At 48.4% G+C, this 24,282-nt stretch overlaps 1 protein-coding gene across 2 annotated transcripts in view; it reads left to right on the forward strand.

Annotated features, from left to right (window-relative positions):
* Lgr6 (leucine rich repeat containing G protein-coupled receptor 6) overlaps positions 1–24,282 on the forward strand; it is a 120,128-nt gene that overhangs the window by 84,256 nt on the left and 11,590 nt on the right. Inside the window, exons 7-15 of one of the 2 annotated variants that reach the window (XM_085688205.2) lie at positions 11,277–11,345; positions 13,814–13,885; positions 14,085–14,156; positions 15,608–15,676; positions 16,908–16,979; positions 18,077–18,142; positions 19,216–19,287; positions 19,742–19,813; positions 23,774–23,899. In XM_085688205.2, the coding sequence (XP_085544331.1) occupies positions 11,277–11,345; positions 13,814–13,885; positions 14,085–14,156; positions 15,608–15,676; positions 16,908–16,979; positions 18,077–18,142; positions 19,216–19,287; positions 19,742–19,813; positions 23,774–23,899 (690 nt within the window). The remainder of the gene's footprint in view (positions 1–11,276; positions 11,346–13,813; positions 13,886–14,084; positions 14,157–15,607; positions 15,677–16,907; positions 16,980–18,076; positions 18,143–19,215; positions 19,288–19,741; positions 19,814–23,773; positions 23,900–24,282) is intronic. The other variant, XM_085688206.2, reaches the window with a different exon arrangement.

The raw sequence follows: 24,282 nt of genomic DNA on the forward strand, positions 1-24,282 counted from the left end.
GCAGAGCAGTTCCAGGACTCCCTAGGTACATAGTTGGGATATAAAAGAAATGCAGATGAAAAACACTTTCAGGCAGATTTTCCATGGAACCAGGTGCCAAGGCACATTGGTCAGTCCTTGGAATTTCAAGTTTGGGGAACACAGGCAGCTACACTAGCTTGACCTACCGACAGTGTTCAAAGTCCTGACTTAGCAAAAATGGGGATGGGACTGGCAACCCCCAATTCCATCCTAAAGGATCTGCCTTACTCCCCATGTCTGGAACTTGATGCCTGTATCCTAGCAGAGCCCTGCGTGAGTGGGGATGGGTGCAGGATACTTTGAGCTATATAGCACTTCCCTTCCCCAAGCCGAGGCAATGATCTTAGGCCCTGTTATGACCTTGTTAAACAAATCTGGCCCAACCGGAGCCCAAGCTGGCTGGACATTTCCCCCTGGCAGAGAACCTGAGCCTGAGTGAGAACAGAAGCCTCCTGGCTAGGCTCTTTCTCTAATCAGGACCAGCATTCAACGCGGGGCTGGGAAGTGAGGCAGATAGGGCGGGACTTTACATAATTCCACCCTAAGGTACACAACTGTGCATTCCCTGTCAAGCCTCCTCTGCTGACATCCCAGTGATGTTTCCAAAGGACATTCTTACTTCAACAGTAGCTGCGGCTAGAAAATATACTCCTGTCTCTTTGTCACTGAAACCACAAATATCAACAGGTTTCACTCTCAACTCCCTCGGAATTGGCCCTGAAAATATCTGGCCACTCCTCAGCACTGGGCTGACCATCAGCCTTTCATCTGGAACAGAACAGCAGGCAGATTTCCACCAAGACTCTTCCAGGGTTTGGGGCATTCCAGAGAAGATCAAGGGTTAGACTTGAATCAGCAGACTTGCATTCAAATCCCGACACTGCCACCAACATGTGGCCTGCTCAAGTCACCTGACCTCTCAAAACCTTCAGCTGTCACCAGTAGAGAACGAGGTCAAAGTTCACATTCAATTAGGCGACTCTGGGCTGCGCTTGGAGCAGCACAGGTGCCGAGTTTACATTGGCTTTCCCTTCCCTGCTCACCACTTAGCGTTGGCTGGACCATGTCTGAAGGTGGCAGGGAGGTGTTCCCCAGGGGTATCAGTTCACAGTACTCCGTGCTGTGGCTCAGCACGATGATGAATCAGAATTCTCAGGCACTCAGGACTACTGCATTAGCTTCCTGTGGCTGCCATGACAAACTACCACAAACTTGGTGGCTTAACAAAACAGCAATTTATTCTTCCACAGTTCTCGAGGTCAGAAGTTTAAAATCAAGGGGATGGCAGGACTGGTTACTTCTGTAGGGTCTGAGGCAGTCTATATTTTCCTCTCTCCTTGCTTCTGATGGAGGCTGGCAACCCTTGGCATTCCTTGGCTTGGAGACCCATTCTCACAAAGCTTCATTCCTGCCTTCTCTTATAAAAATGCTTATCCTTGGGTTTAGGGTCTGCCCCACTAACTAGACTAGTATCTGGAGATCTTTCACTAGACTCTTTCTGCAAAGGTGCGGTACCCAAGGTCACCTTCTAGGTACCAACAGTTTGGACTGAGTTGGGAATGTCTTTTGGGGAACACAGTTCAGATAGTATGGCTCCCTTCCGGCAAGCTCCATGACAGGGGCCGGGCAGAGGTCTGAACGAACTTTGCTGTTTCTCTTTCTTACTTCTTTCTCTTCCTTCTTTTCTTTAGACAGCATCTTGCTACGTAGCACAGGCTGGCCTTGAACTTGCAGTCACCCTATCCCAGCCTCCCAAGCACTAGGATTATAGGTATGTGTCACCATATCCATCTGTTCTGACTCCTTTCTTTCTCAATTTTATTGTATTTTTTAGCGTGCATTCATGGGTGGGTAGTGCGTGCGTGCGTGCGTGCGTGCGTGCGTTGTGTGTGTGTGTGTGTGTGTGTGTGTGTGTGTGTGTGTGTGTGTGCGCAAACGTTCATGTTCAGGTCAAAGGACAACTTTCAGGAGTAGATCCTCTCATTCTACCATGTGGTTCCTGGGAAGCAAATTCCATTCATTAGACTTGGTGGCAATTACCTGCTAAGCCACATGGCTTACTCTTTTCTGGTTTTGTATCTCAAGGCAAATCAGGTCGCTTCACTAGTTTCTGTTATTTTTGCTTCGTCTCAGACAGGGTCTGGCTGTGTAGTCTAGAGGCTGGCCTCAGGCTCCTCGCAGCCATTGTGCCTCAGTCTCCTGGAGGGCTGGGATTGCAGCTGTGAGCCACCCTGCCCAGCTTATCCCGGTTCTAACGTTAATTTCTTGTATTTAGGAAAATCTGAGTTTCCTTTCTTCAACAATTAGTTCATCTCACATTTCCCCACCCCACTTGTTGAGGAACACAGGCAAAACCGCTCATCCTCTGGTTACAATGGACAAACCGAGGCAGAGAGCTGGTGACTTATCTAAGGCCACTCAGCTAGTTAAGAGGCAGGGTCAGAACTCTGTTTCTCTGCCCTTGGCCCCATGTCATCCCCTCAGACCACAAGGCCTCTTGAGGCAGGGTATCAAGGAACTCCTTCCTCTCCCATTCTTAATCATCTCACATTTGTGGGTTTATTAGCTGCAAATTTGTGGGCTTCTGTGGCTTATAGAGGAATTTATTGTTCCATATAAAACTTTTTTCCTCTGGCTTCCCCCACAGAACCACTAATGACTTTTAACAGGCAGAAAATTGAGCTGCCCAATGAGTTTGTCTTGCGTTCTATGACCATGAAGAGTTATTAATAGTCCTTTCCAGCACAGCGTGCCTTTCCCCATTGCCCTGGCATTGGGGGTAGCCAAGGTCGTCTCCTGTCCCGGCCGCCCCTTCTTCCCCGCCAGCAATGGAGCAGTCTTCAGCTCTGGACTTACAGCCAGCTGGTCTGGAATGGGGAAGGATGGAAGGTTAGGGGGCGGAGAGCTCCACCAGGGATCCTTACCAGATGCCATAGAGAGGAAACAGAGAAGTCGAAGACTGACTGGCCTTTGCATGCCTGTAAGAAGGGAGAGCTGGGAAGAATCAGTTATCAGCGCTCCTTTTGCTCCTATTGCTGCGTCCTCCACCATCCCACAAACCCCAAACGTCTCTTATGCGCCAGAACCCACTGCAGGCTCTGTCAAAACTGGTAGGCACCCCTGGCACTAAAGGATTCTAGCCCGGAAGTCTCGAGCCCCTTGAAATTTATCACTAATGTACTGCTCACATCCCGCTCCTCAAGATCCCGAGCCCTTAGCAATATCACACCCAGGGGCTCTCTCCGTCTCGACTACACAGAGTCTACGTTCTCAGCTGCTCTCATAGCTTTTAATGCCACGAGTTAACTGATAACTCCAGCCCAGACCTCGCCCCTGAACCTCAGACTAGTCGGTCCTCACTGCCCAGTAGCTAGCCTAGATGTCGTGTGCTCTAATCTGCCGATATGCCCTGCATGTGGGCCTTGCTCACTGCATTGGTCCCTTAGCCTTCACACCGTTGAGATCAGGCGGTAGAGCCTTCAGGTGCCTTGCGTTAACAAGACCCTGACACCCAAGCTTATCTCGGGAATCTGATCGAACCAGAAGATTAGATCCTGTTGTGGACCATGTCTCCAGAGGGACAAGGACTTTCTAGGTGAGGAAGATGAGTGCCTACAAAACGTGATTCAGAGACTTGGGGGGAAGCCTTGGGTGTGGGCAGTGTTCCCTGTTGTTAAACAGACATGGGCTGCATGGACTTCCAGCCAGCAGTAAGAGTCAAGGGAGGTGGGAAAGGGAGTGTTTTGTCTAGGGTGATGGGGCTTTACTCAGTGTGGTCGAAGAGCCCCACGGTGGCTGCCCAGGACAGTCAGCAAACCCAGTGAGTGCTCTACCTTTGGGACAATCCAAACAAAAACTGGATTCCCATCTGACCAGAATCTTGGAGTTGATTCCTGGTGTGGGGGCTGATTAGACTGCTACCTTTTATCTCCTTTCCAAGCCTCGGCTTCTACGATCCCAGGTGTTTCATTAGACCAGGAAAACAAGCAATCTCAGTATGAAAGACCAGCTTCTGTTAAAATCAGCCTGCGATTGCTCCAGGTACATTTTGAACGTACGCTGGCAAGGAAGAGAGCGTAGGTGGAAGGAGGGTGTGTCTGTGTCTCTCAATAGAAACTGATGACAATTTTACTAATTGCTGCAGTTATTAATGGGTGGCCTTTTATGTAGGCCGTTCAGAAGGTGAAACAATGCTATTAGTCATAAAGTGTTGGTTCCTGGCTCTGCAGTCATCTGCACCATGCACGTGCAGCAGGATTCAAGACGGGTGCTCCATCTGCAGCGTAGGAAGAGCAGTTAAGACATGCACTCTCTGTGTTTGCTCCCCATTATTCCAGGCCTTGGGAGATAAAGTGGATCTGAGTTTACAGCTTATCCAAACTGTGCATTGTGTCTCAGACTGTGAATCCAGGCTCACATACATTTCCCCCATGGGCCCTTATCTGAGATCTGGTAATAAACACAAGTATTAGTCTTGATAATAAAATGTAAGTGGAATCCCAATTAATGTAATTCATCTTTCTTAATTGCTGTGAAAGGTAGACAGAGCAACCTGAATACCTACAATTGTAGTGTGTGATGAAGGCGGTGTTTGCCCGGCGTGTAGTGTTTAGCAAAGGAGGAGGCAGAAGGCATTGGTGTTCTTTGATCGGCTACTCTGTGCCAGTCTCTGGGCCAGGTGAACAGGGTATCTGTAATGGGTATCCTCAACCTCAGGTAAAGAAGCATGCTGAAGAAGTCAAGGTGATCTTGTTGGTAAAGGAAGCCCAGCAACTTCCTACTCTCATGCAGATAACCCACAAACAAACATGTGGCCTCTACCTAATAATCATCTGGCTGACACACATTTATGAACACCTAAAAGAAATCTATAGAACCCTCCCTGTCAACATTTCATCCTTTCCCTTCTCTCTGAGGCCTGTTTTTCATAGTTGTACCAGGATCCAATTCTGGTTTGTTGAGAAAGTGTTTGGAGCCAGTAGCCAAAAGACCTGGGTTTGAGGTCTGCCTTTAAAAATCCTAGCAATGTAGCTTTTCTCTTCAAGCCCCATTTCCTCATCAGTAAAAGGAAGCTGTATGAAACCCTACTAGCTGTGCCCACTGACCCACAGTAAGACTTTCCATTCTGCATACCCAACCAGAAAGGAGAGGACTAGGGCTGGGAGTCCTGAGACCTCAGGGCTTGGGTGACCTTCTGAGATGCTCTGATCAACTTCACAGGCTGCCATCAGTGTGCCTGGATTTGGTTGGAAGCTACCAAGCTGATGAAAGGGAGGACTAGGCATGGGCAGCTACAGCTTCTAGACCAAGCTCCTGTTGGAGATGGAGATGGTTTCTCTTTTACTTTAGACCTTATTCATTTGCTTTTAGTTCCTGCAAAAAAACCAACAGAATAATGAACTCTTCTTGGGCTTCTGACTGATCCTAGGAACTATTAAAGATAATGGACTAGAAAGTCCTAGACCCACAGATGGGTTTTCTCTCAGAAGCTTGGGGCATCATAAGGATCAGACTAAACTGTGTTTTCCAAGCGTAGAGTAGATTCGCAAAGGGCTGGAATGCTGCCCTGAACCAGTCAGTCACAAAGGCTAAAGGGGTCTCCATCATGTTGGTCTTGTGTATTGGGCCCAAATGATAATCTTTGGCAGTGGATATTCACATATGTAGCCCTGTACCTGGACTGCAGGGGATCCAAAACAGCACTCAGGTGCTTCCTGACCTCACCGAGCTTCCTGTCTCATGGAGGGGTGGTATATATGCAGGTAAAACTCACAGTGCTCTTGGCCTGTCTGGACTATAATCCCAGCTATTACGCTATGAGCTGTCTGTCTGTCTCATACTGTTTCCTATTTCCAAAATGGAGGCAGTAACAGTACCCACTTCCAAGGGAATGGTGGGAATTGAATGGATTAACCTATACAAACCCCCAAGAAACATGACCCTTACACAGTAATGACTATTATTACCAAGACACCATCATCACCAATGAATGTCCTGCATGCTGACGAAGAAAGCACCAGGAAACCACGAGAGAGTGAGTGATTCATTCTAACTGTAGGGATGAGGTTGCGTTCATGGAGAAAGGTATATTTGAACCCAATTTCAAAGAATGACTAATACTTCAACAGCTGAGGATGTAGGGAAAGGGCATTCCAGGCTGAAGGCAGAAATGATCCAAGCAAAAACACGAACATATGAAAATACATGCAGGGTTGAAATGCAGAGAAAGCAACATTGAGGAATTTGGGCTTTGTTTTGTCTCCCCCCTCCCCCCACCGAAAGCCCTTTTAGACTTTTCAGTGTAAGAGAGGGACCGAGTCAGTTCTGTGTTTTAAGGAGCTCTTTCTAGATGGGAAGTAATTAAGAGTGTAGACTCCAGACGGTAGCCAACAGGGTTCAAATCCTAGCTGTGATACTGAATTTGTTACCATAGGCTAAACTACTGTAACAAATAGACCAAGATGTATGTAACAGCTCATATACAGTAGAAGGCTGGGTTTTTTGTTTGTTTTATTTTGTTCTGTTTGTTTGTTTCCTGGATTATGTAGTAGTTCCAGGAGAATTTGGGGGCAGAGCATGTGACGTTTCCTCCACATGGCGACTCAGGAACCTAGGTTCTTGCCATCCCCAGAGCATTTAGCTGGTGGTAAGGTAGACAGACCACAAAGGAGAAAAGGCAGCCATAATATAAAAATCAGGGTGAGAAATAGCAGATTAAAATTTTGCCTACCTTCCTGGGGCAGAATCTTGCCACACCTACTGCAAGGAAGGCTGGGAAATACACTCTTAGCTATGCTTTTGGATATTTCTTCTGTTAGGCCATCCAGTAGGATTCCGCAATGGTAGAAATGTTTTATATCTGTGTGTTTAATACAATAGCTGATAGCCATATATTGCTATAGAATGTGGCTACTAAAACTGAGATTAAAACGTCATTGACTTATCATTCAACAGCCACATGTGGCTAGTGGCTCTGGTGTTGGACACTGCAGAGGGAGGAGGAACACAGGCAAATGGGCAGTAATCTCCGTAGGACTCACTGGCTAGGTTATTGATGATCGAGCAGCTGGCTTGTTTTCTCACTTCCTCCAACGGATAAGGAAGGTGTAGGGAGAGAATGCATCTCTCCAGACTGTGGGAGGATGGAGCTCATTCCGTCAAACATTGTGGTGAGTGCTCAGCCCACATCATGCTATCTCTCTATGGCCTGAAGGCAGGGATAGTACATAGCAAGGAGGGTGAATCCCTTCCCTCTTCGTATTTCCATTTGCTTCAGCTGAGCTTTACCACTTCCCTCCAAAATGTTCCTCTCCTCTGAAGTGTGCTCTTCAAACCTGGTTCAGATACCCCATTTCCACACAGTCCCCTAGGTGTGGTCTCTCCAGGTGTGTGACAGCCCTGATGCTTTGTGTACTCTCCAGGACCTGCAGTACCGTGCCGAGAGGGATCGTCTTGTCTTGTGCATTTGTCTAGACAGGTGTGCTTTTTTCCATTTCTGCCCAGCAGAATTCTTTGTGTATCTTGGGATGTTTGGCCACACATGCCTACTGCATTGAGTTGAATTCATCGGGTGCAGAGAGAGTTGCAAAGACAGGCCCTGGGCAACTAGAGCCAGATGCCATCTGCATGGTACCAAACAAAGCTAGAGTTTGGCAACCTCTCAGGTCACTCAATCTATGTGGACATCCCACTGTGGCCACCTCACTGGTAAGGAGTTTGCAGAGTTCTTTGGGACATTTGTACAATTTTTCTTCTCCCACATTTCTCCATAAAAATAGCTGTCTAGTTCGCATGCCTTTAACCACATGCCGTTTCCCACTGTCTGTCTACCCCTGGCAAAGTTCCTGACCAGAAACTGCCAAGGAGAACTGGAACTACTCAATTTGGCAGCCTGGACATGGGTCCAGTGAACTGTAAAAGTGCTCCATGAGAACAAAGCCACACAGGGCACATCCCATGGTCTCTGCGGCTCAGGGTAACCCTAACTGTCACTCCAAACTATCTTGTGTCATTTTGACAACAACCTAAAACAAAACTCGAGAATACATATCAAAATACCATGGAAACCCCATGAGTTTTTTAAAACCTTTTTTTTTTTTATTAAGAAGCTTGTTTAGAGTTTTTCAATTATTCATTCAATACATACTTGTTGAGGTCCTGCTCTGTGTCAGATATTATTGTGGTGTTTAAAATGTGAAACAGACAAAAGTCTTACATCCGAGGAGCTTTTGTTCTGGTTGGGTCAGAAAAAAATAAATACGTCATGTGCCAATAAGTTCCATGAAGGCAAAAAAAAAAAAAAAAGGCAGGATGTCTCCTGTGACATAAAAAAACAATCACTCCAATCACTTAGTGTCCTTAAATAACACCTTAGTATTTCTCGTGAGTCCATGGCCTGGCTGAGCTCCCTGGGCTCATTTAGAAGTGTGTGGTCACTGGAGGCTCAGCAAGGGCTAAGGGTCTGCTAGGAGAAAGGCTAAGCCCCACTCACTGCTGGCTGTCAGTTCATCTTCTCCATAGAGCTCACCACTCATGAGTCCAGTTTGAGCTTCCTTACAATGCGGAGTGCAGACTCCTGGGCTGTGAAGGAGGCTGGAAGGCTCTGTGGCTTAGGACCGGGTCATGCAGTATTACTTCTGTCTTGTATCGGTCACTGCACTGAGAAGCCTAGGCATGTCACTTTGGAGTGACACAGCTTCGCTACGTAGGAACAATATAATTGTTTGTGGGCAAGAATCGAGACTTTCTAAAGGAATTGAGCCAAACTAAAAGGGGGCATTTTGAAACAGTGAGACGTGAAGATGAGCCACTACGTGAGGCGCAGTTTGAGAGGAGAAACCAAGAAGTGTTTGAGGTGTGCAAAGGCGTGGCGAGGTAGGGTGTGCCTGAGTTACATGGGTCAGGGAAGACGCCTTTGAAGGGGGGAATCTGGGGAGACCTGAGTGCAGTGAGTAAGTAGGCCACACAAGTATCTGGGGAAGGATATCCTAGGTAGTGGGAACAGACAGCAACCAAAGGTTCTCAGGTTAGACTACTGCAATTCCTTGTCTTAGAGATAATTTAATTATCTCCAGTATTAATATTAATATTTCATATATGTATTTTGAATGAAGACACTTTTTTATTTATGGAAAATATAATTCCTTGTGGGCAGCAGTGAAAGATTCCTAAGGGAACTGAACCAAAATAAGAGGGAGCCATTGATTTTGAAACACTGAGATACAACAAAAAACCATTTAGGATTTGAGAACCAAAAGAGTGTCTACCTCTTTACCCCGCTGCCTCCACCCTCCACATTCCTCGCCTGACTCACTGGGTGACTTGTGCAGTCCTTGGCAGAGCTCTGAGAAGCCCAGAGTCTCAGTACCGCAGCTTTCAGTCATTCTGCACACCGCTTGTCCACAGCCTTGCCCTCACGCAGCCTGTGGAAGCATCTCTGTGAGCAAATCAAACTGCGGGCCATGGGAGACCAGCATGCCCAGCGTACTAAAGGACGGAGCAGAGCAGAGGGGTTTTCTGGTATAATTACCCACGATTGATAGGGCAGTCTGAGGGTAATGGGTAATTAGTCTGTGTGTAGAGGGGAACAATTATCTAGCTCACTGACTGCCAGATGCTTGTCACTGTTCCTGTGGCCTCCTAGGCTGGGTTCCTGGCTCTACCTGTGGCCTATTAAGTGCAGTGACCCTCCCATGCAGAATAGCCTGTCATTATCTCTGTGTTAGCATGGTATTTATCCCCAAAACTCTGCCAAGCTACTTTCCAATTAGAAGACCTCCACACAGTCCCCTGCTGTGGCCTTGGACAACCATTAAAGTTGTCAGGGCAGGGATGGCTTTAGAAGCTGAGAAGATAGACTAGTGTCCGCCCTGAAAGAGTCAAGAGACATCCCAGGAACCAACACCCTCACATACTTCCAAAGCCTGAGACTACGCACTTCAGAAACAGGATTTTAGGGACATCAAGACACCCCACCCCGAATTAGGGACCTATAAGGCTAATTCATTGGCTACTGAGTACCAAGACTGAAGTTGATTTCTTGAGAGTTGCTGTCTCTTCTGAAGTCTGGGTAGCCCTGATAGACAGGGAAAGGGAATCCTCGCACACGATGAAGCAACACTTTCAGGAGGTCCTCTGAGGCTTTGCACAGAAAGCAATAAAGGGAATTGTAAAAAAGGGGTAGCCTCACAAGTTGGTGAGGAGATAGAAACTATCCTTCTTCTTCACTGTTCCTCTCAGAGCTCAAGTACCCCCTCTTTCTGCAGGTGTCCCCTGTCTTTGGGTTATCTACTTGAAGGAGGGGGGAAGCTGTGATTGCATATGGGTTAGTCACTACTTGGCTTCTATTGCCTAAAAGGATGCTATTATGAGTATCTTTATACAAACGTTTTCACACACAGGCATGGACTTTTCTGTAGCATATGGATGTAAGAGAATTTGAGTATGTGGATTTCAATTCGGAAAGATATCAAATTGTTAAAAGTTCTACACATTTAGTTTATTAGAGAGCTTGCTTTCCCTCATCCTTGCCAACTTGGCTTGAGGCCCCCTTTTAAAAAAAAAAACTTTCTTTCATTGTTTTATGATTATGCATGTGATAAGTGTTCCTTAAGGGTAAAGGAAAAATGGAAAGTGCAGCAAAATGAAGAGAAAATAAAGATTAACTGCCGGGCCACCAGTCCAAGGTAGAAACCAGCCAGGCGTGATGACACTCCGACAGCTCCAACACTTTGGGATCTAAAGCTGAAGGATCAAAAGTTCGAGGTCATCTGAGATACACAGGGAGGGTCCACCTCAAAACGGAGAGGCTGTGGCTAAGGCAGCTGTGATCTGAGGAAGCTTCTGGACTCACAAGAGCTACTAACATGTTAAAGATCACTTCCTTCTCTCTTTTCTCCTGCCCCATGAATCCAAAAACCTCAAATAGACCTTCCTGAGCTTTATAGAGATTACTCCGAGGTAGGCAGCTCCAGATATGCACACCCCTAAAACGTGTCCCCAGATATGCACACCCCTAAAACGTGTCCCCATTCAAAACAGTTCCGCTGCCAGGAAGGCTCCAAGCCTGAGGGTTTGTGGAGTAGGAACGGAGCACAAACATTCCGAAAATGTGTTTTCAGGCCTTGGCAGCTGGACCCAACAGATTGGAAAACCCATCTCCCGGGCCAATCCTATAGCCAAGTTTCCATGTCTCAGGGACCCTGACATGCCCTGTTAAGCCTCTGCGCTAATGACTGCTCTGCTTTCCGTTCCAGAGACCTGAACTATAATGAGCTGCAGGAATTCCCCGTGGCCATCCGGACCCTCGGCAGGCTGCAGGAACTGTAAGACCTTCTGTTGGTGTGTTCCGGGGTGCTTCTCCTAGGGGCAGAGGCCAGCTAACTCAGCAAATCACCTCCCATAGTCCTAGTGACTGGTCCTTATGAAAGCTGTGGCTGGAAACCCTCCACAGCCCCCAGAGCAGCTCTCGGCAGCCTCGGCTCTTGGTAGTTTGACTTTCAACATTTCTCGGGGGGGGGGGGGGGGTGTACCATCATCATAAACAGCTCTGGGTCCTTCAAGCCTGGGAGCATACATGGACGAAGCCACTTCTTGCAGCTTGGACCTGGCATTGCCCTGTCTATGTCTGAAGAAGAATTAGAAGAAGAACCAGGGACTGGTTTATAGGGTTACTCTTTTTTAAAACAAAAAATAATAATTTATTTAACTTATTTTATGTGTTTTTGGTGTAAAAGTGTCAGATTCCTTGGAACTAGAGTTACAGACAGTTGTGAGCTGCCATGTGGATGCTGGGACTTGAACCTGGGTCTTCTGGAAGAACAGTCAGTGCTCTTAACCACTAAGCCATCACACTAGCCCTAGGGTTGCTCTTTATTACCATCCCTAGAAAGACTGAGAAATTGACTCTGGAGCCCCATGGCCATTTAGTATTAATGTTTTCATTTTAGTTGCGGGTGAACATGCATGCATGTGCATGTATGATGTGTGCATGTGGGGGGGGTACACACGACATAGCCTATGTGTGGAGGGCAGAGGACAACTTTCTAGAGTCAGTCTCTCCTTCTCTATTTATATAGGTTCCAGGCATTGAACTCGGGTTTCCTGGCTTGGATGGCAAGCAGCACTTTTACCTGTTGAGCCATCTCATTTTCCCAGCCATCCATTATTCTTTTTCACACTCACCAGACTGGGTTCTGTATTTGGTGTTAATACAAACCAAGGGTAAGATGGGCATGGGATCCTTTAAAAGGATCCTTCAGCCTCATCCATGACACAAAGGAGCATTCATGAAACAGGAACAGGATAAAGTCACGTATAATTCCAGCCTTAAATTGTGGCATAGTATATTGGCTAAAATAGCTGTGGAAATTCAGAGTAGCAGACAGCTCACTATGGACTAAGGTTTCCTGAAACTGATCTCAAAGGATGAGTGAGATTGGGAGGGGACAGGTATTTTAGTCAGTGGAGCAGTAAAAGCAAAGACTTGGAAGGAAGTGGCTAAGGTAGAGGATAACCACAAAAGGGATACTTGGTGGGGTATCCTAAGTGGCCTTAGAAGTCTAACTAGAATCCAATTAAAGGAACATGAAGATTCATGATTTTTTCTAGAGAAAAAATGTACACATTTAGATCTCAATCCATCCATCTTTCCATCCATCCATCCATTCATCTATCCATCCACCAATCCATCCGTCCATCCACCCATCCATCCATCCATCCACCCACCCACCAATCCATCTATCCATCTATCCATCCATCCATCCATCCATCCATCCATCCATCCATCCATTCATCCATCCATCCATCATCTATTGAGAGAAAGCTGATTGCAAACATAGCCTCTATTATCTAAACATCTCAACCTCTCAACCTCTCAGAACTCGACCTAGCCCAAGTCACAAAAGATCTGTTCAAACCAAAAGAATGTCTAGAAGAAACAAAGGAAGTAGCAAGCCTTGGTTGGTAGCATTGGCCAGAGATATGGGAGGATGAACCTTGAGTGACAGAGCCTGGACGTGAAAGGAATGATGGGACAGCAGGAGGTGGAAAGAAGTGAGCAGATGCTAGGGCACACAAAGCCAGAGGCTGCAGTAGGAAGGAGATGTTGAGAGGCCTGCTCAGACCGGACTGTGTGAGTTTCAGCCCCACAGCTTGGTTCTTGGCAAAGTGCCACAGCAACCCAAACACACTGTTCTTGACTTCCAGATCCCAGACACGCGGTGGGGTGCTTCATTGCTCACCATCCGCAGATGCCATCCACGGTCATTGAACACCTGACTGCCCCCTGTGCTGATCTGCCCCTTGTGTGTTTCTTCACTTCAGGAAGAGCCTCCCTCACCCAGGATCCCCTGGAAGGTCTCTTCTTTCTGTATGCTCCTTTTCCTTCCACACATCCTTGGCTTCCTCTGGGGGACCCACCATGGCTCCTGCACACGTGACCAAGGAGTGGATCCCTTCCTCAGGGCCTGAGCTCAACTACTTACTCCGGAGTTCTTTATTCTTTCAGGCTTTCTGAAGTTTGAGACCTGGCAACTGTCCCCACTTCCCTCCCAACAGACATGCATGCCTACACACACTTGCACATGCACACACACGAGCACACAAAGGCTGAGTAAATTGTGGAACAGAGAAAAAAAACTCACTAGCAGGAGTGGAGGCTGAGATGTCCAGGTGGAGGTCCCTTTGATCTCAGGACCTGTCTAGTCAGCTGTCAGAAAGCCCTGTGGAGCTCCAAGCTCTTCCTCGCCACACCTCTCCCCAATCCTCACTGCTTCTGGGTGCTGTCTTCCAGGGGGTTCCACAACAACAACATCAAGGCTATCCCAGAGAAGGCCTTCATGGGCAACCCCCTCCTGCAGACAATGTGAGTACTGCTTCTGCTCCTGCTGCCCTGTGTTTGAAAGGATGGAGCTCATGGGGGTGGGTAGACAGGATGCCTCCAAAGAGAGCCAGCGAGGCAGGAACGGGGGAGAGCTGTTGTTCTCTCTGAGTCTCCACCCAGAAGAGCAGGGATCTGAAAAGAAGTGGGCATCTGAACTGGGGCTCGGGTGTTTCTCTTCCAGACATTTTTATGACAACCCAATCCAGTTTGTGGGAAGGTCGGCGTTCCAGTACCTGTCTAAACTGCACACGCTGTAAGTGGGTACCAGAGGCTGCTGCTTGGAGCTACCCTCAGGGCTTCTCCACTATACCCCCCTGCTTGCTCTCTCCTGCCCTCTGCCTGTGGACCTCTCCGTGGCCAGTCACCACTCAGCTGGAAGGAGAGGCCTTCAGGGCTCTAGACGCAATACTTTCCCAGACCTGTTCCCATGTCTGCTGGAACTTAATGGCTTCCCTCGGCTCTCACGTGGATGAAGAGAGCCCTTCTTCACACCTCGGGGCACTTCGTTGACATCTTTGGTTTTGTTCGGCCTGTGGGAGTTTCTTCCTACATACCCCCAGGGAGAACAGTGGACAGGGCTAAGGTTCTGGATTCTCTGCGTCCTTAGGCTGCTTCTCCAGTGCCCTGTGGCACAGCTTCCTATGCCATCTTTCTCACGCTGAGCCTGAAGGCAGTCCTTTGTTTTCTTCCCCCACTCTTCTATTCCAAGCCCAGGGTCCCACCCACTTCTTTAAAAAAAAAAAAAAAGCTTCCATGGACTGCTCACAGCATGTTGTAACCTCAGTCTGCACAGCTAACCTCCTCCAGACACGAGTTTCATTCTCGTTTCCAAGGGCATTTCCTCTTCGTCCCAACCTGGGAGGTAGGTACTTCGGTCCATTTCACAGCTGCAACCTGAGGTGCTCAGGGACTGAACAGGCGTGAGCCCAGGTCCTCAACTTCCGCTATCGGGCGCATTGTTGGATGCCACTCTGCATCCTCAGGGTCTCTCACACACTGTCCTTTTGTGACAGGGTTTCATGTGGCCAGCTGATCCTCTAGCTTCCACTCTCCAAGGGCTAAGATTAAAGGCATGTGACAGCCCTCTCACTACTTGCCTTTTAAAGTAAACATTTGTGCCAGGAGTCGTGGTACATGCTTATAATCTCAGTGCTCCAGAGGTGAAGGCAGGAGAGGTTCCAGGCTAACTTCTGCTATATAATCTGAGCTACAGGAGACTCCATATCAAAAACAAATAATAACATGGGACATTTCCCATGTCCCTTGTCTCGGTTTGGTTTTGTCTTTTTGCAAGTCAAAGGCCTCAATGCTGGAGTCACTGGGCTTAATCTTAGAACTTCTGGACCTGGCAGGACTGTATCAATTTCAAAAAGTGATTGGGGGCTGGCATGGTGATGCACGTCTTTAATCCCGGCACTCAGGAGGCAGACACAGGCAGATCTCTGTGAGTTAGAGGCCAGCCTGGTCTATGTAGTGTGTTCCAGGACAGCCTGGAGAGACTTTGCCTCAACAAACAAACAAACAAGCTATTGGACCCTGCTAGGCATGGCTCAACTTCCAACGGGGCCAGAGTAGCTAATTTGAAGGAGACCTGGGGAAGATGGCATTTACCCAAAGGCAATGCCTGTGCAGAAAGCTGAGGTCGAGAGTCCAGATGTCGGCGTGCCTGACCCACCCTCCAGAGCCTGTTTTCTCTGTTCGCAGATCCTTGAATGGTGCCACTGACATCCAGGAGTTCCCAGACCTCAAAGGCACCACTAGCCTGGAGATCTTGTGAGTGGATTCCCTCTCCCTCCACTGGGACTCTTCCGCCTCTCTTCATCTGGAAGGCTGTCCAGGCTGTTCCTCTTGCTATCCCTCCCCTAGTCTGCCTCTGCTACTGGCTCAGCCCCAGGGCTTTGGCCATCTCCAGATGTGGCGCTGCCTCCAGGCAAGGCAGGGGCAGCAGGATATGGGGGAGGAGGCTGGCATTCCTCTATTGTGCTTAGATTTGTCAGGTCTGGCTTGAGAGCTCCTAACCCTGAGCCATGGTGAATGAGGACGTAGGATGGGAACAGGGTTGTGAAACCCATTTCCTTTGATTTTGAGAGGCTTAGTTCCAATGAAGCCTTTCTTAGTGTCTCCATGCTATACTCTGAATCCTGGGATAAGTATATCACAGACCCTCAAAATACTCGGCATCCCGAGGTACATGGTACATAGCAGGCCCTCAAAACATATTAAATGAATGAAAACAAACCAAGCGGGCACCCCACGTGAATATTGGGAAGTCAGCTCCTTGCCCACACCACACAGCCCATTCATGCTTCTGCTGGGACTGCTGCTCTCCTCTATGCCTCCATTGTCTTCTTCCTCTTTCAGTGGCATGTGGAAATTTTTCCATGAAAGTAATAATAGTTTCCCAAGGATTACCTTGGCCTTGGAGTCTTTCTAGGGCTACCCTGAGCCTAATCCAAGCCCATTCTCCAATCTGCCCTCGCAACCCTCTGCACCCCAGCCTCGGGACCTTCTCTTTTTTTTTCCATCTTGTTCCCCTCCCCCAGACCCGGGGAGAAAAGTGTGTACTGTGTTCCCATGGTTCCACTGGCGCTGTTTCCTAGCTACTCATTGCCGTGGCTATCCCGCCCCTCTATGGCCCCACGAGCAGGGAAGACTTAGTCTCTAAGGTCTCAGTATTTCTGGGACCATCCTGAGAGGTGGGGTATGGATGGGGTGAAGATATATGAGTAGATTTAGATCTGTATGGATCATTGGACAAGCAGAGTCCATGGATCGGGACCCTATTTCTCTCTGCTTCCCACCCCAGCTTCCGTAGGCCCAGGGAACGAGGGAAGGGGCTACTTTCTGTTCCCATAGCCCCACCCCCTGCCCTGTTTATCCTGCCGCCTCTCTTTTGTCAGCTCTGTCCTCCCACGGACAGTATCAGGTCCAATGCTAGAGACGGATGGCTGGGAATGGCAGGGTTCTGGGCCTGGTGCCAGCTCTGTCTCTGTTCTCCCTACAGGACCCTGACCCGTGCAGGCATCCGGCTGCTCCCCCCGGGAATGTGCCAGCAGCTGCCCAGGCTCCGAATCCTGTGAGTGGCTCCTGATCATTCTCTAGTCCTGGCATTGTACCGCTGGCCCCGTGTCCCAGGAAAAGCCTCTCCAGCTTCTGTCGTACTCCGTCACATCTCTTTCTGGAGAGCAGTCAACATAGACTCCTGCTGAGAATCTGTTTGGGAGGGACCGTCCTCTCTTGCTCAAGATAAAGGACTTGGGTGTCTGGAGTCAGAGCTGAGTGGTTTGAGAACAAGTCTGCTTCTCACTAGCTATGTTCATTTGGCTTCATTCTTTAATGTCTCTGAATTCCAATGTCTCCTTTAAAATGAGAGTCAATTTGTGAGACTTGAAAACAGCTCTGTTTAATGTACATGTCTCATAATAGGGCTTCCAAACGGCATCATTCAGGCAAGAGAGTTTATCTATCGCTTCTGGTATTCTGAAGATTCATAAGTTGCCCCGGTTTTTCTTCCCCCCTATATTCTAGCTTCAGTCTTAGACTGATCCCTCTGGCTCTTCCAAACAGCTCAAGATGGGTACACTGATATCTGGGGATGTGTCTATTAATTGGTGGTGTGTTTTTAGGCAGGTTCAATGCTGAGGTCCTAGGCCTCATATTCCCTGCCTATGGGAAAGGTTGGGCCAGATGTTCCTTGAGGGCTCTCAGCATTCCTTTCTCTGCCAGCTCCATAAATGGGGGTTTTGCTTCCATGGGTGACAGTGGCCAGCTTGCTCAGTGGCACCTATATTTCCTACTGACTGCTCCAGCATTCCATGCTCCAGTTTTGGCCTCTCTTCGTCTCCATGCCCTTCACTTGGTGCTCCGGTTTCCTCAGGATGCTCCCAGGGTTCTGCAGGTTTACCTGCTGATAAGGCAGCCCTGCTGTAAAACAAAAGACCCAGTTGGTTCTATCTAGGCTCAGTAAGGGGGTGGGGCTTAGCAGGGAGGAGGGATGTGAAATCTAAAGCAGAGATTGATACTCCGTGAGGCCGTACTGTTCCTACAGAGTCCTCGTGACCGCCAACTGATTGACAGAAAAGCACAGTCCTGACCACGGAAGCTTTTTCCTGACCCCGTCCCCACCTTCACATAGCCACTGCTTCACTCTGAGCTGGGTTCTGTCTTCCCCAGGGAGCTGTCTCACAATCAGATTGAAGAGCTGCCCAGCCTGCACAGGTGTCAGAAGTTAGAGGAAATGTAAGTCTGGGGACCGTTAGGGGCAAAAGAATGCAAGGGAAGCTCTTGGCGGGTCTGTGGGGAGGGGCCCAGGAGCTAAAGCATACTCCAACCCCTCTTTCTTCTCAGTTTGTTAGACCCAGATGTAGGGCTGGGAGCTCAGTAAGACCTGGGCACATCCTGAAGGACTCAGAGTTGATGATACTTCTGGGAACGAGTGCCCAAATGAGTCTCAGGATAGCTCCTGAGTCAACAGCAATACCAAAAGGCAGTTGTAATTAGAACCAATAGAGGGACAGGGCCACCAAGGCGCTCTGTGTGAGACACAAGGAGTCTTCAGGGGAACAAGAAGCACCCTTGGTTTTTGGAGCATGTGCTCTTATGTTCTACAACCCATCAACATTCACACATATATGTGTGCCCATGAACACAAAGATAAAACATGGTCATACATGGTCCTCCAGCTTCACATGAGTCCCATTTGGCAACCTCCTTAAACCACTTTCTTAAATAATTTCCTTAAACTACTACCGTCTCTTGAGTTCCTCATAGCTGCCTCTGATTCTAGGCAGGGCAAATGCTTAATGGGGTCATGGCAGGAAAGATATATCTGGGTTTATCCTGTTTGTCTCGGTGACAATGTCTTTGATATTGCTGGAGTTCAGGAGCTATCTCTTATTCTGACAATCAGTCTACCGAATTCTGCTCTTGATTCAATGCTGTCACTTGGGTGAGCAGTCACCAAGGGCTGGGCGAGCTCTGAGGCCAGGCTAGGGTCCGGATGACCCATGACTGTGCGGGAAAGTGGGGGTCACTTCAGCTGGGCTGGGAGCCAGGCCCGGTGGGAACCCTGGAAGCTGACTCCCTCTTGGGCCACAGGGATGGTTTTGTGGCTTTGTCTCCTGACCCACTTACCCAAGGCAACCGGATCTCCTTGTGCTCCCTCTAATTCTGGTGACTTCCGCGGGCTGGGCCTTTTTTCCTGTGCCAGAAGAAGTGGGGGGCTCTCCTTTCTTCCTTCCAGTGCTTGAGGGGCATGGAGCAGAGCCAGAGTCTGGGCCTGCAGGCTCATCTAGTCTCTCTTGCTGCCCTAGTGGCCTCCAACACAACCGGATCTGGAGAATTGGTGCCGATACCTTCAGCCAGCTGAGTTCCTTACAAGCTCTGTGAGTATCTGCAGGACTCAGGGGTGCTTTCTGGAAGACCCCCATGTCCCTTCCAAGCTCATTGCCATAGAACATGTGTCCAGTTTAAACACTCATGACATGTACGTGTATTTCTTCTCCACAGCCCTTTCACATACACACACGTACACATGCACACACACACACATGCACACATACGAGGCACTTTCCCATCCAGTCATGCAGACCGCTTCTCCAGCTATTACCTAGGAAGTCCTGAAGCTCTAGAGCCAAGACATGATGGCTGCATTCCAGTTGCTACAGCCAGGTTGGGAACTAGGCAGCTGTAGGAACCTTCCTCAAAAGGATAAGGCCACTGTGCTTCAGAGGACCAGGTGGAAAGTATGTGAGAGCAAGCCCAAGACAGGCCCAGGACAGGAACAATGCATTCTCCGTGGGTTTCTGCTCTCTCCTATCTCAAGCTTTCTGTTCCCAGAGACCTGAGCTGGAACGCCATCCGTGCCATCCACCCTGAGGCCTTCTCAACCCTGCACTCGTTGGTTAAGCTGTAAGTGTACCTTGACCTCTCTTCCAGGATGCTGGGGACCAGTCGGGACCCTGGGCTGGTAGGTGGTACAGGAGGGCCACCACTGAGCAGGGACTTGTATAAATGTTTCACCTCCCATCACAGGGAGGTCTGCACAGCCTAATCAATCATCCTAACAGTGTGTTTGACACATCACGAGGCCTGGTAAACAGAGAGCCTGCTTCCTGCAAACTCTGGAATATCATCTGCTGACATTCTGCAATGTTTTGGCAGCCTCGGTCCTCATCACGTTCCACTCCCTCACCTCTACCCTGGCCTCTATGTCCTCCATGTGCGCCAATGGAGAGAACATATGTGCCAGAACTCAGTCCGAGAGGATGGTAGCTGACAGAACTCAGGGTCTCAGAGAGCTACAAGGCAGAAGGGAGTTGTGGAGATTTTAAGTCACATAGGAGTCAAGCAGAGAGTATGCTGGTCTGGGGCATGGTCACAGTGTTAGGCTGAAGGGACTTCTGACCTGGTTGCCACACACTGTGAAGCAGGTTATTAACTATACAATAGTTCTGTCCGAGGAGAAGCTGGCATCCTACCTGCTTGCCTGCCAAAGGCATTCCCACCCGCACAGAGCCCCTTTCTGAGCCACATAGACGCCTCTAGGCTAGCTCCAGCTTTGACCTTGGATCTTATCCGGCCACTGCCACTTCACTGCTGACATCTCTAATGTTTAGGAAGAGTAACCTGCTTAAGGACTGTCCATGACTCCCACGTGTCATGCAGTCCCCCCTCCCTGGTTTGTGGCTCCCTGGGCTCTAGGCCTTGGTCTTGTAAAACTCTCACCTCAGTCTTCCCTCTAATATTTGCTATATTCCTGCCAGAGAGGTAGGACAGATATTTTTATTCTTTGAAAGATGAGGCCATTGGAACCTGGGCAGATTCGTGACTCCCTTTGGTTACACAGTGAGCTGGTGACGGTGCCAGGTTTCCTGCCTGCCAGTCCAGGGCTGTTTCCACGACGCACAGTCTGTGGTCCTAGTGTTTGCATTGGATTCCTGGCTTGGTCTAATAATGTCTCCAGGGGAAGTTGTGTGTGTCCTCAACTCTGGCTACCAGACAGGTTCTGAAAGGCAGAATGAATGACCCAAAAACAAAGTCTGCTTAGGTCTGGATGACTAGCTTTGTCCTGCTCTGTCTGACTCTGGCCCAGTCCATCATCAGAGAAGCAAGGGGAATGCATGGGATACAGGCAAAGAGCAAAGAGGTCTCCCAGGAGGGTGAGCAAGGGTTCCCCAATGGGAACCAGACACAGCAGCTATAGGTGTGGGACTCTGTTACCTATAGATTGGGACAATTTGATATTAAGCTAGAAGAGCCACTGACGTATGTAACATGACAGCCAGCTTGTTGGGGTTTCTGTCCCGCCCAGTACCCCACAGCCAGCAAGTCCCAGAGAAAATCAATCACACAGAGATCTCTATAAGTTATAAAGCTGATTGGCCCATTAGGTCAGGCTACTTATTAGCTCTTATAACTTATGTTACCCCATTATCCTTATCTACGTTAGCCACATGGCACAGTACCTTTTCCAGAGGGGCAGTTTACAACTTTCCTCTCCGGTGGTCTGGGCAGAACTTCTGAGGGAGCTTCCTGCTTTCCAGAATACTCCCAGTCTCTTTGCTCCACCTCTACTTCCTGTCTGGCTTTCCCGCCTATACTGCCTGACTGGCCAATCAGCGTTTTATTAAAATATGATTGACAGAATACAGACAATTCTCCCACATCATTTCCCTCTTTTTTTTTAAGAAAGGAAAATACTCATAGTCCATTTGTTGGAAATGTGGGCGTAGTATTTCAGGCTACTTCCTGCTGGTTGGGGGTGCTGATAATCCTATGGGGACCTAAAGAAAATTTAGAGTTATAATCAAGTCCTGACTGAAGTATCCTGGGAGTCTTGATCATCTCAGGCAGCAGTCTTCAATCTGTTCTAGATGTAGAACTCAGGCATCCAGGCCGTCTGTTCCTACCGGAGATTTCTTGGGTGGTCTTCCTTGTTCAAACTGGATTTTTCTTAACTCAGAATGAATCCACAGCCTCTCATTTTCTGTGGAAACAAAAGTAAAATCTCTTCTCCAAAGAATTATACCCTTTGACTTCAATTTTGAAGCCAAGGTATTTTCAAAATACCTATCTTGGGTTAGTTCAGCAGCATTTATAAGCAAATATCTTTTAGCAACTGTTGCTCCTTCCTCAGCATTCAAACAATTCAAAGAGAGCATAATAGCATACAGTATCAAGATTCTCTGTGTATTTTCCATCTTTATGTGGCTTTATTTTAACTTCTATTTCTTTTATTTTTACTTTTACTTTTTGACACAGGTTCTCTGTATATCTTTGTCCTGGAATAACTCTGTAGACCAGGCTGTCCTTGAACTCACAGAGATCCCTCTGTCTCTGCCTCCCCAGTGCTAGGATAAAAGGTGTGTGCTACCACACCTTGAACTCAGAGATCTGTCTGTCTCTGCCTCCCAGGCATTGGGTTTAAAGGTGTGTGCTACCACACCTTAAAGTCACAGAGGTCAATGTACCTCTGCCCCTTGAAGTCACAGAGATCAATATGCCTCTGCCTCCCAGGCATTGGGATTAAAGGTGTGTACCATCACAGCCAACTACTCCCTTTTTTTCTTTTTTTACTTCTAAGAACTTTAACCTTTAGCCTGCATATATTTTCAACACATAGTAAACCATTTAGAGGTTTTCTTCCTCTTTGAATCTCTCCTCACTGTATATCTCTCTTTTTCTGACCACATGAGCCTTAAATTTACTAAGCAATATGGAGAGCTGTGGCATTGAAGGCTAGATCCAGCCCATTCCTTAGCTCTCCAGCCTCATGGTGGAGGAACCATCAGAGCCATTTTTATGGTCACAATTCTACAGTGTTTCAAGGTCCCTGTCAGCAAGCAAGCTGCAGCATTCTGCTCACAGACCACACTCAGTCGGACTGCCTGTCTGCAAGAGTCAGAGTTTGCCCTGGCAGGACAGTTCAGAAAGCCGGCATTTTAAAACAGCACAGCTTTTTTCCTGCTATGGCTGAAAACCGAAAAGCATGCGTTCAGCTTTTGATCAACACCGTTTAAGTGTTTTGTGGCAGGACCTCTTAATGAGCTGCAGGGTTTTGCAGCTAAAGCTGAGTCAGGAAGCCTCTCTTAGATGAGAGTGCTTGCTTGCCTCTAGCAAGCAGAGCAGACCCGAGAAATTGCTGCTACCAACAAAACATTCTGCACTCTATTCTTTAACAAGCTTTCTGTGGATTCAGTTATCCACGTGGGCGCCATATGTAACATGACGGCCGGCTTGTTGGGGTTTCTGTCCCGCCCAGTACCCCACCGCCAGCAAGTCCCAGAGAAAATCAATCACACAGAGATCTCTATAAGTTATAAAGCTGATTGGCCCATTAGGTCAGGCTACTTATTAGCTCTTATAACTTATGTTACCCCATTATCCTTATCTACGTTAGCTACATGGCTCAGCACCTTTTCCAGCGGGGCAGCTTACAACTTTCCTCTCCGGTGGTCTGGGCAGAACTTCTGAGGGAGCTTCCTGCTTTCCAGAATACTCCCAGTCTCTTTGCTCCACCTCTACTTCCTGTCTGGCTTTCCCGCCTATACTGCCTGCCTGGCCAATCAGCGTTTTATTAAAATATGATTGACAGAATACAGACAATTCTCCCGCATCAGACGTACAACTAGCACCCAAGGTTTGTTGAATGAGTGGATGGCCGAGTTAATAGCGGGTTGTCTTTAAAGCCTTCTCACACAACCTTGTCACAGGGTGCACAGGTGCCTCCCCGGTGTTTGGTGCTTTTCTTCCGTTCTTTGCTGATTTCCTTTTGCTTTCATCCCGGCACACTGGTCACACCCTCCACAAAGCCATGTCCCCTTAGCAGTCCCACTGACTGCCAATAACGCTGATCATCCACTGTCCTAGGGACCTGACCGACAACCAGCTGACCACACTGCCCCTGGCTGGACTAGGAGGCCTGATGCACCTGAAGCTCAAAGGGAACTTGGCCCTGTCTCAGGCCTTCTCCAAGGACAGTTTCCCAAAACTGAGGTGAGAGCTTGGCTTGCCCTATGCCTGAGGAGGTGTGTCCCAGACACCAGTCTCCCAGGGAGATTGAAAAAGCCACAGGGTCTCACCCTGAGAATAGCCTGGTAGCCTAGGGTTTGGCTCTACTGCCCTCCTGCCAGCTAACCAGGGATGTGATTCTTCACTCCTCATCTCCTCTCCCTACTCCAGCCACCAATTTAAAGGCACAGGGATGTGTAGGAAAGAAGAGCGCTGGTGTAGAGGCCTCCGGGACCTCCTTGTTCCTGGCTCTACACAGCGAGCCTGTCCCATCCTCACTTAGGCATCATCTGAGGTACAGAATCGGGGCAGAGCCCAGGGCACTGATGAATGGAAAACAAGCTGCACAGCCAGTGCCTGGTGCTAAT

This window comes from Myodes glareolus, chromosome 5, assembly GCF_982192425.1.
Source record: "Myodes glareolus chromosome 5, mMyoGla1.1, whole genome shotgun sequence".
Classification (NCBI taxonomy): domain Eukaryota; kingdom Metazoa; phylum Chordata; class Mammalia; order Rodentia; family Cricetidae; genus Myodes; species Myodes glareolus.